At 42.9% G+C, this 17450-nt stretch overlaps 1 protein-coding gene across 2 annotated transcripts in view; it reads right to left on the bottom strand.

The window, feature by feature from the left end:
- Window positions 1-11: 11 nt before the first annotated feature.
- NID2 (nidogen 2) overlaps window positions 12-17450 on the bottom strand; it is a 57582-nt gene continuing 40143 nt past the window's right edge. Inside the window, exons 12-21 of one of the 2 annotated variants that reach the window (XM_006920188.3) lie at window positions 12944-13063; window positions 11924-12154; window positions 8063-8284; window positions 7259-7428; window positions 4903-5032; window positions 4242-4413; window positions 3399-3556; window positions 1992-2115; window positions 1026-1138; window positions 12-717 (exon numbers count right to left, since the gene is read on the bottom strand). In XM_006920188.3, the coding sequence (XP_006920250.1) occupies window positions 707-717; window positions 1026-1138; window positions 1992-2115; window positions 3399-3556; window positions 4242-4413; window positions 4903-5032; window positions 7259-7428; window positions 8063-8284; window positions 11924-12154; window positions 12944-13063 (1451 nt within the window). In that variant the 3' untranslated portion in view covers window positions 12-706. Of the gene's footprint in view, window positions 718-1017; window positions 1139-1991; window positions 2116-3398; window positions 3557-4241; window positions 4414-4902; window positions 5033-7258; window positions 7429-8062; window positions 8285-11923; window positions 12155-12943; window positions 13064-17450 lie in introns of those variants that run through there. The other variant, XM_006920189.2, reaches the window with a different exon arrangement.

The raw sequence follows: 17450 nt of genomic DNA, 5'->3' as shown, positions 1-17450 counted from the left end.
GAAGTCATAGGAAAACTTAAAATATTTTATTGGAGTAATCTAGAAAATTTGAGAACCGATACATCTTTGGTATTTATAAATGTAATTTCTGTGGGTAGTTATATAAAGGGACTTAAAGGATCAGAAAATACAAATTGGAACAATCTAGCACCTTTTAATATAAATAGAAATGCACTGACGCAGAGGTAAAAAAAAAAAAAAATCTTAGAACTTTTGTCGGGAAACTATAAATAAATTCATTCTTTCCCATCAGTTCTGCATAGCTTCTAACTATGTCAAGGTTTATGATCTTTAGGATTGTATTTTTTATACTGGTCACCTGTGCTTTAATTTCTTGGCCAAAAAGAACCCATAGCAAACATCAGATTTAAGGTCTTTACATATTTGGTTCTTAGTTGAATGAATTTGACCTTTTAAATATGGTATAAATGTTTATAAAAAGTTGCTTTAATAAGCAGCAATTAAACTTCTATTACCTTTTTTTTAAACTTGGCAATAACTTGATTTTAAAAATACAGTAGTAAAGATTGAGGTATAAACTTTTCACAAAACATACTTAGTCTTTTTGCACTGAAATTGTTCATTTTGTATGTCCAGATACTTCTTGTGTGGCCAATTCCTTTTTCACTTCACCTTTGTTTGCAGTCAATGTTCTTTAGGGTCCAGATTTTGATTGTAAACTCCCAAGTCCTTTACGATGTCATACTTACTTTCTGCCTGTGAGGGGAGGGAACAGTGTGTGAATATTTTATGAGTTACAACAACAAGTCTTTTCAAGGAGAAATAGCTTAATAGGCTGACTTTTTTTGTGTGTAACACACACACAAAAAGCTAGGTAGACTGAAGGTAGTAAAAATTGGTCGCCTCCATGTTTTTTGGCCATTAATTTTTCCAGCTCAAAGTGACTCTCACTGGTGATGATGTCAGTGACTGCGGCCAGTATCTGGGCCAAGGGCAGTCAGTTACCAGATATATCCTTCTCTCCCTTGCTGATCCAAAGGAGCAGCCTGAGCACGTTCATTTACCTGTTGGGCAGTAGGGGTAGACCGCAGTTATCCCGTAGAGATGAGATCGTTGCTCTGGAAGATACTCATCAGTAAACTGGCCACTGTCTCTACTTACTGATATAACACCATCCCTGGTAACAGAAATGAATTCATGGGATTTAAGGTTGGATTGAAAAAGTTAAAATAGAAGAAAATCTCTGCCAGCCCTCTAGAATACATTTTTTAAATTCAAAGTGAGTTTTGACTCATTTAGATTCAGAAGATTTGTCTATATCAGTAGTCCTCAGACCAGCATCATCTGAGAACTTGGTAGAAATGAAAATTCTGGGATGGGACTCAGCAATATGTTTTAACAAACCCTCAGGATGATTCTGATGCTGTGCTGAAGTTTGAGAACCACTGGTCCAAATCAGCGGTTCTCAACCCTAGCTGCATGTTGTAATCGCTTGAAGATCTATTAAACTACTGATGCCTGGGCCTCTTGCCAGACCAATTAAATCAGAATAATGAAATAGGGTAAAAGTGCTTAGATATTATATATTTTTAACATTCCCCAGATAACTGGTCTGAATTATAGTATTTTTTATTTTTCCAGGTGGACAACTAATAAGTCCACAACGTTATTTTAAAAATCAGTTTAAATCATATAACTAATATTCCTCATGGTGCCACTTAAGGTAGTGTTTTATTCTCTGAAGATCAGATTTAGATTAACATGCTTCATTTTGGGGTAATTTATTTATTACCTAATAGCTCTCCCACTTTTAAGCTACATAGGAGTAATACCATTAAATTTCTGAGTGATATAAAAGTATGATTTTAAAAGCAATAACATTTGAATGACATTATCTGCTAATGAAGAGATAATGAAAACTTCAGTAGAGAGAGCTTAATTACTAAAGTCATTCACTGACATTTGGTAAAACAAGTGGTGTGTCCTCTACAGTAGTTTGCCTTTTCAGGCTTATCTAGATTGAAGCTTACCTCCTCCAGTCTGTGTGGTAGAAGTGATCTGCATAGCTAACAATGCTGAAGGGGTAGTTGAGGTTGTTTTGAATGACATGCCGTCCAGTTCCATCAGGTAGTGCACACTCCAGTTTTTTCGTTCCTTTTAAAGCATCAAAGAGGGAAAAAATGAGATGATTTCATACCATGGGGGTAGGGGAACTCCTTGCCAAAAATAGTGGCAGGTAGATTCCTTCCTTAAGGAAGGAAAGGTAGAATAGGAAGTAGATATTTTTATTCCCATTGCAGTGACACAAATTCGAAACTAAAATTTCCTGTTCTGTTATCAGTCTTTAGCTCATCTAACAGCATTTTAGTTTTGAATAGAGGTTAAACTCGTACTTTTTTTGGAAAAAAAGATTGCATTTTAAAGAAAGTTTCTCCCAAAGTAGGGCATTAGAGATGAGCTTTTTTATAATTGATAAAATTTCAAGTGTTAGCTCATAAATTATAGATATAACATCTGGATAGATACTTGCCCTTTGTAAGCAATGTATAATAGTCAAGGCTACCTTTACATAAAATCCTTAAATTTTTTTAAAAGACTATTAGTTTCTAAGTAGTAATAAAAAACTAAAGTGGTAACATGGCTCATATTTTTCAATGTAAAGGAAGCCAATACTGAAAATGTTGCCGCAGCTAAAGAAGTATTTCCAAGTTTCACGTTTCTCATGGAACCCTGCTTTTTAAAAACATAACTGTTGTTTTGGACACCTGGGTTATAATAGTGACCCATGCGCATTATAGTTTCTTTTATTAGATTATAAATTCTTTAAGAATGGCCTTTTCCATATTCTTTAGTATATTAACTAGACATACAGCATCTTTTCGGTCATGCTAATGAAGTCGCACAACAGTGTTAACCTGGGTATTGGGAACCAGAGCTTATTACTGATGCAACCTATCCTGCCACATCACTTTTCAAAGAATGCCCTCAGCATAATAGCATACTGACTGTTAAAGTAACAGATATTTATAAATGTATTACAATACTGGCAAAAAAGAAGAACCAGTAACCTCTTCTTCATTTACCTAAGTTTGTCAGTTCCAACAGTGGGTAATATTTCTTTTTTAATTAAAAAGCATGCCAAATGCTCATGTAGGGGAAATGGCACACAGTACGAAAATGAGTTGGACGTAGTACTAGCCCTCAAACTTAACTGCCTGATTCACACGCACACCCCCTAAAACCTATCATAAACATCATTACAAAGTGTTCTTCAAAAGTTTACACACTGAACAAAGGAGTAGATTATGTACTGTACCATTATAAGTTTAAGCCAAAAGATCTAAAAGATGGGATTTGGCTTTGTTGTAAAATCTGTTAGAGTGCTGGCACCCGCTGTAATGAAGCATCCTGTGTCTGCATTACATCAGTAGTATTACCTGCATCTGCCCAGCAGAGCAGTTTGGAGAAGGGGTCAAAGGTTAAGCCATTGGGTAGTCCGATGTCTTTATTCACTAGAATTCTTCTGTTTTCTCCATCTAAAGACGACGTTTCAATTTTGGGAGCTTCTCGGTTCCAGTCTGTCCAGTACAAGTTCCTGTGGATACATGAAATGGAATAGAGAGAGATGTACTTTACTCAGTATGTAGAACCCACATTTCAGAACCATCTTTGACACTTTACTCAATCAAAAACACTTTGCTGAAATTTAAAGCTGAAAGTTTTTTTTACTGATTGAAGAAGGGTTTTTTTCTGGAATTTCATTTGGTAGAGTTCCCATTAAATACGGCAAGAGTTTCTCAAGGTATAGAAATCCTCCCTGGTTCTAACAAGTACTGAAACACTGATCAAGTTATATGTTCCGGTTGCTGATCTTAGCAATTATCATGGACAGAGAACATCTACTCTTGACTTTTGCTATAATGAAAGTGAGGCCAGAGAAATGAAACATCAAGTGTGTAAGTTTTACAACCATTTAATGGTTGTAAACTTTACTGTGGTTTTAACACCGATTGCCTAATGTGTTGCCGACGGAGACCCACTTCATTCTAGTTTAAGTTACCTCAGACAGGCCTTGCTCGATCATCTGATCAAAGTAGAACAAAGTGCCTGACACCCAGATCCTCAAATACTGCTAAATTAATGCATTTGAGCTTTTATGCTCTTGTTCTGAACACCCACCCCCACCCCCCCACCCCCCACACACAGCATTTAAATCCAAGGGCTTCTACAGGTAACAAATCAGGATCTACAGGTAACAGAATTAGGGAAGCCCTGCTGACCCTCGGATTGGATCCACAGCAATAGCGCGGGGGTTCACCAGTTCTGTGTGGAAGAGAGCCTTGCGCTCAGAGCCGTCCAACTTGGCCCTCTCTATCTTATCCAGCCCACTGTCCGTCCAGTACATTGTTCTACGAAAGTGGTCAATGGCAAGTCCTTCAGGGCTTATCAGACCTGGAAATAAAACAAAGGCAGAACTAGAGCATTTGCAGGTGTGAAAGGTGAATCTGAAACAAGAGATCTATGTTTGAATAGTCAAAAAAAAAAAAAAAAAGGTCCTGAATTATCTGAGTTAGAGAGCCAATTAATGGAGGAACAGACAGCTTTTTCTGCAACTTCTAGTTTCTCTAGGCCAACCTACCAGCCTGATGGTGCTGGGGCCAGGCAGCATCAACTGTGATCACATCGTGAATTCTTACTGTTAGCCCTCCCATTGAGAGCCCTATTTCTCACTAGAGAGGGCTCACAGTAAGAATCACCTTCTCATCCCTTATGTATGAACATGTTTGTTTATAGAGGCTGTTATTGTATAGCTTAATAAAATGACTTGCATAGAACTTAACCTCCTCGGTTAGATGAAAATAGAAGGGAGACTTTGGCATAAAACTTGAACTTAGTAGAATCAAATGAAATGTGAAGCATATTCCGGGTGAAGCTGCTAACCTGAGTTTATGATTATCTCGGGCTCTGCTCCCAGTTCCAAACTGGCACGGCTAATCGTCCGTCCAGCGACATCTGTCCAGTACACCATCCTCTCTCGACAGTCGTAGTCAATTCCCACAACTATAGAGCCCTTTGTGGACCAAAACACAGAATTGGAAGAATTAGGACGCCTTGCATTTCCTTCAGCTGCCTTACTCATGCATGGCTGCAGTGAACAACCTTGCACTGTAGTCTTGCTGGCAGCTGAGCAGGGTGGTTAGACACGTGGGCTGTGGAGGCCGACATCTTGGCCATTTACTAGTTGTGTGACTTTGGTACTAACCTCCCTATGTCTTGATTTCCTTCTATGTAAAATGAAGATAACAGTACTTATACTATATATGGCTTCTATAAAAATTAATACCAAAAATGCTTGTGAAGTGTCCTAATTAGTAATGAGGATGCAGTAAGCCCTCATTAAACACTATTACTGTTGGCAATAAAAACAAAACTGACTTCATGAAAACATCAGCCAGTGATTAGAGAAAAACTGTTAGTCTTAGCAAAGTAAGTACTCAATATTTTAGTGGGCAAAAAGTGACTCCTTTCAAATGTCATCAGCACATTTTGAATGAGCCTTTCTAAAATTTGCCAACATATAACAACAAAATCTACTCGCCCCTCCCCTGTGGCATGAGACTTTTTCCCTACCTGTAGTGCCATCACCCTTTCCCCTAACTCTGCCTCTCACTGCAAAGCACGTCTTTGGTTGTACTCATGAAAGAAAGTCTACAATTTGATGGGTTAAGGAGTTGGGGAATAGTGGTCACGCAACTTCTGACAGGGGAGGTCTCTCCTCCCTTATTGCTAAATAAATGACAGTCTTTTAAAAAATGCTGAGTCTGTGGTATTTCTTTCCAAAACTCTGCATGGTACTGGCTTTATTCAATTTCCAACCAAGACTCCTGCTTTGCGAAGGCCAGCAGATGTGCAAAGCCAACATTTAGGGGCCATCTGGCTGTCCCTGAGGCCATGCCAGCTCCCTTCTTGCCTAACAAGGCCTCCTGGGGCCGGCCTGACATGCCTCGGAGAGGAATCAGCACGAGAAACACTAATGCAGGATTTTGCTCCTGTGGAAAAGTGGGCAGTTTATACAGGGGCATCTGAAGGTCAAATACAATTTTACTTGAAAATTAAAAAGTCATCTGTCTCAAGCAAGAGTACACATCCATATGGGCTTTCATTAACCCAGGGAATCATGGGTTCCATTAACCTATATAATGCCTTCAAAGTTTCTTGGAGGAAAAAGTCCCAGTTTAAGTAAGTTTCCCCAAGATGTGCTTATAACCCATAGTCCATTCTTTTTCAGTTCCACCACCACCATAACCACCCTGCCCTCATCAGAGGCAAGTTCAGAGAGGCCGTAAAGCTGCCTGACTTGGCTAGAATAGATGGTTAGCCTGAGGTAATGACAAATTTAGTTTCTACCTCTTTTAGGGAAACTTTTACAAAAGAGCGTGCTAGTGTTTGCTGAAAAAAATTAAAAACCACAAACTCAAATCTTAAAAAGGAAGAAAATAAACATCTTTTTATGAACACTGGCTGCTTCTCAAGTTTTTTGGAACCAGATAAAGAGTTCATTAACAGAAGCAAATGTAAACCTGGATGCTATACTCTTCTTTCTCATAAATTGAGCATGTACCTGGAGTGTAGAGTTTAGAAATGGAATCAGACCATTATAAGTATCAATGCTTTTCTAGTGAATTCCCTTCTCTTTTCATTTTAGAGAAGAAATCTCTCTTCCAAAATGGAGTGTCTTGGCAATAGGGAGGCTGCTAGCTCAGGAAGTGGCGAGCATCTCCTAGGAAAAGCCCCAGTCCACTCCTTTCCCAGTATCGCTTCCAAATCATCTCTGAAGAGTCAGAAGATGAGAAGACAGGCCCTTCAGCAGAACCAGAATGGGAGAGGAGGGGGCTGCAACAATGATATAGTCATTGATTTCCACTTGGGATTCTCAACTGACCCTGTAGCTATTCCTGTCATTTTGATTTTCAGGATCTCCGGAGATTTGAGGCATGGAGAGAGCCCTGGGGACTTGGGTTAAGAGTCACTTTTCTCCCTCACCACCATACTGCCTCAATATCCTGACACCTCTGCAATTCCCTTTCCCCATATCTGAAACCCCATAAACCAACTGGAGAAAGCAGCCTTGGTCAGATGTGACGCCCAGCAACAGCTGTGCTTTCTGTGGTGCTGGTGTCAGATCCGTGGAGACAGACTGCCGCCCAGAAACCCTTCAGGACCTCCCTCCACCTCAGCCCTTGCCAGATCTGAAAGCCCCACGCAGCTCCGCCCCCACAGGAGAAATCTACTTTACATGCAGTGACAGCAGGGTCTTGGCAGCGTCCTTCTGAAGCCTGGTACCATTGAGGGGCAAGTGGCCGATTTGCTGGCCCTGGGCATAGAGCAGGAAGGTGCCGACGGAGGGAGGGGTCACATCAGGCCTGGGCATGGGCCGGACTGTGGGTGGAGCAACCGTGGGTATACCTGCCATGGGAAAGAGGAGGTTGTGAGGAGGAAAGGGGAAAGGAAACAAGGCGGGGGTGGGGGTGGGGTTGGGGGTAGAGAAGACAAGTTACTTTCCCACACACCAGAGCGTCCAAAAACATCAAAAGTTCTTTAGACAGATGTGCTCCAGATGTTTCTTAAATTATAATTTCTAGGGTTTTTTTTTTTTTCCCAAGGATCAATTATGTAAATCGCTGCCAATTATTAGGGAGAAAGAGAACAACACATTTCCCTCAGACCAAAGCAGGTTTTTGTTTTTTTATTTTTTATGTGAAAAAAACCAGACCCAGTAATTGTATCAGCTTCTCTGGGGCCCCAGGGTGACATATGTCCCCTTTCACCCTGGGCTGGGGGGTGGGGAGTAACTATATGCTAAACTGAGTTCCAGATGTTCTAATTACAAAAACTGCTAATGACAAAACCAAACAGTAAATCCAAACTGGGATCTTGGGTGGACCAGATTGTAAATCACCACGGAAGAGTAGTGACTTCTTTCATTGGACCTGTTGATCCCTTGTTTGCCCACCTTCACACACAGCTGGCAGCCTCCCTACAGAGAGACCTCAGGTGCAGCTCCAGTGAGTGAGGGAACCCAAGTTCCCTCAGTGCTTACATGCAGGGGTGGTGCCTGGCTGGGAGCGGGTGCCCTGCACCTCTCTGCCATCTTTGTCCACACACCAGCAGAAGTCACTCTTCCCATGGCACTGCAGGGGGGTGAAGTGGCCCAGGTCATCGCACTGGGGCACATACTGGTCATCCCTGGGCGTGCCACCATAGTGCTCCAGCAGGTTTTCCCTCCAGCGCTCACAGACGGTCCGGGGCCTCTGAGTGGGCTCTGAGCAGATGAGACAAAAAAAAGCCTTTGATTATGAGCCAAGGACAGAATACAGCACAAGATCCCCACGCCTGGCCTCCTGGCCTTCCTCCTCCTAGTGTCCATTAACGAGGCCTCAGCCAAGCCTCTGAACGCTGGACCAGAGCAGTAAAGTGTTCTAAGAAGTTCTCCATAGGAATCAGGAGAAGGGGGTCATCTTGATATTCCTGTCTTCCCAGGCTAGAGGATTTGCCATCAAGGCCCCTCCACCCCCCAAATCAGGAAAGAACAAGAGGAGGTAAGAGCTGTGCAGGGCTCACTCAGCCTAGGAAGGGGTTGGGCTCACTCAGCCTAGGAAGGGGTTGAGCTCACTCAGGACAGAAGAGCCCCATGCACACCACTCTGCCTGGGCCCAGGGCCTCTGTTAACAGAACACTCGTGGGGGCTCAGTGGCCTACATGATGCTTAAAGCCAATATTTTTCTTTCCCACTTGCTTCAGATTCCAGGACCTGCATCTTGAGAGAGTTATCTTGAGACTGGCTACTGTGTATCTTAGAAAGTATTACTGAATGCCCTACTTATGTGTCTGGCCCTCAGTGTCTGTTTGGTGGAAAACTATATTGAAAGTGTAACTTACAGTCACTGGTGTATGTGAGCAGAGCAGAGATGGTGGGAAACAGCTTGATAGTATTTGACATTCCAGTTCCTAGACGTCTTTGGCCACCTTGCTCTTGGGGTCATCTCAAAGCTGAACGCTTTTCTGTAGGCTCCAGCTTCCGCCCATGTTGCTGTCTCCTTTCTCCAGCATCCTCCCCCCTTCTCCCTTCCCTCCCAGCTCACCACCATGCTTGAACTCCTGTTAGTGTCTGTTGCAGAGCAGTTTCTCTACCTGTAGTTCACTCCCAGACTGCTTCCATGGGGCTACTGAGTTTCTGTCCCAAACAGTTCTGTCATAGAGGACTCTGCTATAGCTGCTTAAATAACTATATAGCCATCTATGGTAGGGTTACCTAAAGGAACTTAAATAGAAAGTGCTGCTTTGTTATTTCCTGCAACTCAAAGCCTATGGTCTGTAGAATCACACAGCCAAGTACCTACCTGATTACCACCATTTGGAAGTATAACAGAAATCTCAGGAGAACCAACCCCCATCAAAGGTGCTCTGCCCTAGACTTTTCCTAATTTGTAAACTGCGCCTCCATGTTTCCATTGCTCAGGTCCAATGTGTCATCCTTGACACATCTCTTATTCTCCATAGGTAAAGAAATGTCAGCTGTACCTTTAAAATACATCCAGAATATTTTTACTTCTCACCACATCCACCCTTGTCACCCTGGTCAAAGCCCCATCATTGCGTTGGCCAGCATGGTGCAATCTAATGACAGCCATTGACCTGGAGCTTCCCAGACTTAAACTCTGGACCCCAGGGGATGAACAGAGTTTTATTCGTTGTGCCAAGATCACTACAAGAGACTTATTAATAGTTTCCCCACTTCCACTCTTTACTCCAACCCCCTAGTGTAAACTGAACCAACAGTCAGAAAGAGTCCTTTTAAAACCAATTCATTTCATGTCATTCCTTTAGTCGAAACCTCCAATGGCTTCAAAGGACAAAGCTGAAAACATTACAGATGGGCTTCAGCATCTATAGTTCCTTTAGGAAAGCAGCAAGATGGTCAATAAAATCCTCAGCTCAAACTCAACTAAAGACTCATCAGGTTTGGAGGAAGTGGATGCCTTTCAGGTTGTCTCCTTAGCTCATGACCCATGGGAAGCAAAGCTTTTTAAGACCTCATGGAGAAGGAAAGACTGACTTTCTCACCCAGATGTGTCTCAAACCAGAGGGAAATGCCACTCCCTGAACACCCGCCATCCATCACAAGGCAGGATTCCCTGGAGAAATTCCCAACACTACCCCAGGTTCACACTCCAAACTCAGAGTATCCATTCCTGGTTACGGGGCCACCCAGTACGGCACATCTCTATGTTTGGAGTGAGGACACACAGGACAGTCAGCTTCTGGGAAGGGGACACCTCACATCACTCACACGTGGGCATCCCTCTCATTCCTTACTACTTGAAGCTACTTCTGAATCCAACCATGGATTTATTTCTCTCTGTTTCTGGTTGGCAAGATTTTAAATATTTTGAAATCTTGGGCAGAGAGTGTTTCCCGTTTAAGCTGACCCCATTATGCAGATGAGACTAGTCAGAAATGGCAGCCAAGGCCAAACCAGTGCCAAGAGGGAAGTCTGGGCAATGGGAAAGAGGCTGCACAAAAGAATGTGTCCCTCTTTTAGTCGTTAACTTCTCATTCTCTTGGCTCCCTTTTGAGTCTTTGTTCTTAACACATGCTTGTCTCAATAAATTTAATGGAATTCTGAATTTAATAGAATTCCTTTAAGGTACATCCTAACTATCTGATTTCTTCAAATCCCAGCTGGAGTTAAAACCAAGGCTTTTTAAAGAGTAGGCATGAGTGAAACAAGATTTTTCTGTAATTTTTTTTTTTTTGACCTGCAAAATCTTTTCCTAAAAATAGGGAGAGGGGAACTAGGAATATCACTGTGGAAACAGGTATATGTCTAGATTAAACATTACCAATTTTTACATATATGAGTCTTAGAATCGCTAATGTCCTGGCCATAACAACGTTATTAAAAAAACCAAAACTGGTGGCAATTCTCCAGCTCTTCATACTCATACATTAAAGGCCAAGACTAGTATTTATAGAACCCTTTTTAATAGTCAAAATGGATCTTTGAATAGCAAGCTCATGGATATAGGAACATTTTTTGGCTAAAACAGAATCAAACTAATCCTACATTTTTCATAATAAAGTTCTGTATTAAAAAAAAAAGTTCTTCCCACATCTGAATAGTTCAGTGAGGAGCAGAAACCTGCCTTGGCAACCTGGGGTTGGCATGAGCTGTGGAGCACCTGATAACCACGCTCCATCAGATGGCCTGTGCTCAGATGATGAAAGACATGCTTATCAACACCATCTCAAATCACACAGGCTAACAGGTTCCTGCAACTCTTTTGAAGGTGGCTGGGGCAAGAGTGATTCCCTGTGGAATCACATGGCCTGACTAGCAAGGGCTGCGTTATTAACGTAGAGCAAACTAGCAGGATCCAGCCACAAGTGACATACTTATTTTTCCTATCGATATTAAAACAGCCTTCAGATTGTTCCCTGCAATTCAGAAGGCAGAGTTGAGTGATATAAAGTTATAAGGGAAGGTGGTTTTCCTTTCAGACAAAAGCCTGGTCTAGCAAGATCCTCTTGCTCTAACATCTCCTCTAAGCTGCCATAACAGATCTTGGGCAGTGGCCTCAGCCTGACCTACAAATTCAAGCTCAACTTCTAGTCTTGTTCTAGATGAGGGTTAGGAGACTGGTGTCCAATCTGGAACAGTAATCGCATATGTCACGTGTATATGCCTCCATGTCCCTGTAATGCCAATGTGCATATAGGTGTGCACATATCATTCAAGTGTCCCTAGGAGGAAGCAGGATGGTGATCACAAAAGGATGGTGATCGGCTCTGAGACTGCATGGTCTGGGCAGTGGTTATAATCTACCCCACAATCAGCACCATTCTGCTTCTCAAGCCCCAGGCCTACCCTGGTACAAGGTTTCTTTTCTGATTGGCTTACCTGGTGGCCCGCAGTGAGGTGGAGTGGAGCCGGGTGGAGTCCGGGTACCAGGGACTTCATGACCATTAGAGTCCACGCACCAGCAGAAGCCAGTGCTGCCATGACACTGCAGTGGCAGGAAGTGGCCCTGCTCATCGCACTGGGGGATGTGGATCCGGGTGCCGGGATATGCATGCTGAGCCTGGGCACTGTGCTGCTGGTGTTCACAAAGTTTCAGTCCTGAGGAGGAGTCTTCCGAGGCCGGGACAGAGGAGGTACAAAGGAGGAATAAAAGGCATTGTAACCCATCCACTTTTACCAGCCATCCTCAAAGTCTCCTGCCTGAGGATTTTTCTTCTATAATTAGAAGATAGCATAACATGGGAAAAATAGAAAAGCACTGGGATTGTGGAATTCTGGATTCTTATTTTAGCTCTGCCACTATCTCCTGATATCTCCTCAGTTCTCGCAGTCCACCCTGTAAGTCCCTAGCTGACTATACTGTAAAACAGCCCCTCCCCTCAGCCCTCAGGCTCCTATTGCTGTCCAAACATCCTAAGAGACTTTGGAGAAAACAAAGCTCTGTTCATACCCTGAGGTCCAGAGTTTAAGTCTGAGAAGCTCCAGGACAATGGCTGTCACTAGACTGTACCGTGCTGGCCAGGTTTTCTTAGAGAGGTCACATGGGACCTTACTCCCAGCTCACTAGTGCATATGACTCCTGATTAGTAAACTTAATCTCAATACTTCATCTAAATCACACTTATCAAGGCAAAGCAGATACTAGGGCAGTTAACCAGAACTGCTACTAGGTAAGGCAATGGTTGGGTCATATTCCAGGCCTCCTGGAATGCTAACAGACAGTGAACTGTCAGTAAACCAGGCAGCTGGAGGTAACTGAGGAAAAAATCCAGGGCCTGGAAGATCCACCAACTAAGGCCTCAGACTTGGATAAATCTAGAGTGGGCTGAAGTGCTGTTGAAAAATAGCACTGAAGGAGCTGGGAGTTCTCTGTGCCTAATCTGGCCTCCCAAACCTTACCAGGGGTGCACTGAAGTCCGTCCCCATGATAGCCAGGTTGGCAGCGGCAAGAGAAAGAGCCAGGGGTATTGTAGCAGGTAGCTGAGGGGTGACATCTGTTTTCTGCACATTCATCAACATCTGCAGAGGTCAGATGAGAGAGAGAAGGGAGGGAAAAAAGGAAAGGACGTCATGACTTCACTGCACTTAACCTGTCCTCCCACATGGCCTCAGCACACGTGGATCAGTGATGAGCAAGCAACTTCAGAAGAGCTTTGGGCATGAGCAGAAACATGCTGACACCTGAAGGCAAGCTTAACAGAATAAGTCTAGGGACATATGAGTTAACCCATTAGACTAAGAATATTCAGTGGAGAAATCAAATGTGAGGTCACTCAGAAAAATATATCCTGCTGTATATTTCTAGAGCATCTTTCATCTACAGTGAATTCCAGGAAGTTATTGCCTTTGAACTAATCTTTCGACTATAAATCACTTCCTTTGAGTAATGCTACAATAAATATATGTAACAATAGTTTTTTCCCTTCTTTGTTGGCAGCATCTCCCTGCGCACTGATTTACAGATGCAGGGGAGCCCAGTGAGGCCCCCAGATACTTTTTCAGCTAAGTTAGAAGCACACATTCAGTCTTGCCTCAACAGAGTCCTACTGTCTAGAATGCCCAATTAATCAAAAATTTTCTTTACTTTCCACTTTTAAAATAAAAAAAGTGTAAGAAAAATATTAGCGGAGGTTTTGAAATAACACATTAAAAAATCTAAATTTATCAGGCTTATAAGTACAAATAATTCTGGACCCCACACTCCAGTACCATGAGGATTAATTTTCATATATCTCAAAACTGTAAGATCCTGAAACTTCAAACAAAAGGCAACTTATATTCCTTTTATTTTATGTTCTGACATCAGCACATTGCTGATAATAGCAAGGCACCCCCTTCCACCCACACACCAAAGAAAACAACAAAAAAAGAAAACCACCTCTGAGAGTCTAACTGTTAAAACCCAGGCCCAGTGGTTGAGATAAGCTATCTTCAGAGACAGGAAGTCTTCTACAGTAAGAGGAGGATAAGGGTGTAGGTCTGATCAAGACTCCACTGAAAATAAAATAGTCACATCTGTAATAACATCCAAAAATTATTTTCAAAATGTGTGAATAGGAAAAAACGTGGGATGAGATGATCAGTGTGAAACCTAGAAAACAGGAGTCCCAGAAGACGTGAAATGCAACAGTTCAGTACAGCCCTGGTGGGGACACATTGGACCTGGGAAGCCAGACTTACAGCCCTGAATTTGATATGAATCGGCTGAGACAGAGGTGGCTCCTTACCCAGCCTCCTGTGACCGAGATGGAATCTCTTCTAGGGTTATCAGTGTCACCCTGGCTGTCACATCACTCTCACTGAGCCACTCTCTCATGACTAAGGGGCTTTCCCAAGTACCAGTTAAGTGGACACACTGGACATTCAACACAGACCTGTTCACAGGAAAGGAATCTCTTACATTGTAATTAGCAAATTAACATCTCGCTGATCCTCAGGCTTAGGGGAGGTTAGTCAACATAAATCAGTTCCCTTAAGCCCCCAAAATCCTGAATGCTAGACACAACCAAGTTTAAAGCCACCCAGAAAAGCTCTGCCCAGAAGAGCAGTTGGCCTCCATGGTCACCTTCCTTTCACCTACAAAAATAGAAATGTAGTTACAAATTCATCTGCAAGGTTAGACGCAAACAAGGTTTTCTGATTAGCTCTCCTCAGTTAACCCAAAATAAACCAAATGAAAACAATTACAACAAAAACTTTATTTCCAATCTAATGAATATGAGTTCTATATTGTTGTATTTGATTATCCTTGACGTTGGCACTGTCTTTTCTAAAGCACAATTCAGATGCACAGTTAGGCAAAGCTGGTGACCACCTAGTTCCTTGGGCCTGGAAGAGGCTGTAAAGCTGGCTATTTAACCAAAGCTGTGAAAATCAACATCTAGCCAAATGCAGGAAATCAAAGCTATTCATAATACATATGCTAAAAGTACTTGTCATGGTCACCGGAACCCAGGCAATGACAGGAAGCAGGAATTCCTGAGACACAGGGCCTATTTCTAGAACCCACGCATGGATCAGTTTCTTGTGATTATTTTTCAACTAAGTGAGAGGGGCTGCCCCAGAGCCACCAAGTTACTTATGTTCTTCAAGTCTCTGGCCTAGAATTCTGATCAGACCTGAAAGAGCAGCCATCCTCCCCAGGCACTAAAGTCATGGGGAGATGGTAACTGCTGTAAATGACCACCACAGAGAAATTCCCTGGAGAACAAAAGCATCACCAGTGAGATACCCCTCCCCAAAAAGCCGAAGAAGGTTCAGGCTCCCTGAAACGTGGTCCCTGACACCCTAGAAGACCTCTCGCCGTAACATAAACCGAGCCCAGTCAGCCCCTGCAGGGCCTGCGCTCAAAGCAGGCCACAGGCCGCTACAGGAGCGCAAACATGGAGCGGTTAGGGGGAGCTGGAGCTTCTGTGTGGAGAAGAGGAGCTCTTCTCTATATCTCAGGATGTCAGGTGTTGGGAGAGAAAGAGTGGAAAGACTTTCACCCCTTGCAAGGGGAAGAGCTTTCCTCCTATCATTCGGGGAGGGGGCTGCATTTATGCCTAACGATCACTGTCAGGGGTCTTTAGGGACCGTTAGGACCCTGAGGTCTAGACAACAGTGTTCGAGAGATAGCGAAGCTCCTTTACCATTCAGATAATGAAGGATAATTCTCCATTCTATCATCTACCAAGCTGGTAAAAACCCTGTTTGGAAAATGTGTTAAAAATCCTCCATTTTGAGTTCATATTTTGGTGCTTCAACATCCTTATGGCCCTAATTCTGAGCCTACACCCAAAACCAGCTGAAATTCCTTCAAAACAACCACTGGACTCTAGCTTCTCCTTCCCCCTAACACCCCTCCTCCCCTCCCTGGTTTGCTTTCAAACCACACAGTGAAGTTTCCTGGTGCCAATTAACCTCTGTCCCTCTCAAGACCCCAGCAAAGGCTTTGGCCCATAAGTTCTCACTCCCCACCCATTCAGTCAAGCAGCCTTTTGCTGGTTGTGGCCCTATGTGGCTCTGCATAACACACCTTTGCTCTGGGACTTATGAATATAATAAACTTCCTCTTAAGCCTTGTTCTCTTCTCCTCCTGTGGCTGTACCAGATTTACCATGCCTTACCCAACATCACATTCTTGGAACAGAAAACCTGAGAGAATAATGCCAGTAGCTTCCCTCGTATCGCTTCTGAGCAGCGATGGCTCTGGGTAATGGGCCATCTGGAATCCAGTTCAACTCATGCTTGCTCCTCCCTGGAAAGGTCCCAACTCTAGACAATCCAGTTTTACACCCGGTAAAGCTGCCAAAGATCCATAAAGACAAACATGCCTGATAAATATCCAGTTTATACCAACACAGGGCTGAAATCAATTCAAATTGAGAGAAGCTAGGAATGATTTAACTCTACTTGGATAAAGTAATTCCTGCTAGTGATTCAGTCTAGATTGAGAACTTGAAATCAAATGTAGCTTCTCCAGGGAACCTGGTTTTTAACAGACTGGCTGGAGAAAAACCCACACACCCTTTTATTGCTAATTTGATGGAATTAAAAAAAAAAAAAGTTGGCTTCAAGAATGAACACTTTTCACAAAACAGAGCCTTTCTCTCTATTTTTCTCTAGTTTTTTTTAATCTCTATGGTCACTGGGACACATGCATGCTGTAGCATGCCTTTAAATATGCACATGTGTGCACACACATACATTCTTATCCTTCAAGTCACCTTCATGATTAGCCCAACCTGGCTTACACATGGCATAGGTCATTAGGAAAATGACCATTCTCTACCACAACATAATCTGAAAGGTTGGAAGGCAACCACATGGTAACTAACTATGGGAGGCAGGCTCTAAGATGTCACCAAAGATCCCTCCCCCCTGGTATTCACAGTCTTGTGTCATCTCCTTTCCTTGAGTAACTTGCTTCTAACCAACACATGAAAGCAAAATTGAGAGGATGTCATTTTTGCAATTATAACTTCCATCTTGCTAGCAGCCTTGCTGCCACTGGCTTTGATGAATAAATTATCTTGTTGGTCACCTCCAAGCAACAGCTAGCAAAAACCCAAGGCTCTGAATCCAACAGTCCTCAAGGAACTGAATCCTGCCAATAACCATGTGAGGCTCTTTCCCCAGTTAGTACTTCAGATGAGACCCAAGCCTGCCAGACCCCTTGACTGCAGCCTTATGAGGGTCCTAAAGCAGAAGACCCACCTGAGCCATTCCCAGGCCCTTGCCCTATAGGTAACAAATGTGTACTGTTCTAAGCTGCCACATTTTGGGGTGGTCTATTATGCAGCAATAGAAAACTAATAGACAGGGAAGCAAATGATGGCTTTGCCATATTTTTAAGTTTGTGGGTTCCAGAGCGAATTCTAAAAGCAGAGAACCAGAGAGGTAACTAAAGTCTTAAAAAGACAAG

Source organism: Pteropus alecto, unplaced genomic scaffold (genome assembly GCF_000325575.1).
Source record: "Pteropus alecto unplaced genomic scaffold, ASM32557v1 scaffold86, whole genome shotgun sequence".
Lineage (NCBI taxonomy): Eukaryota > Metazoa > Chordata > Mammalia > Chiroptera > Pteropodidae > Pteropus > Pteropus alecto.
Note: the sequence above shows the minus strand (reverse complement) of the source record. Positions and strands in the feature narration are given on the sequence as shown.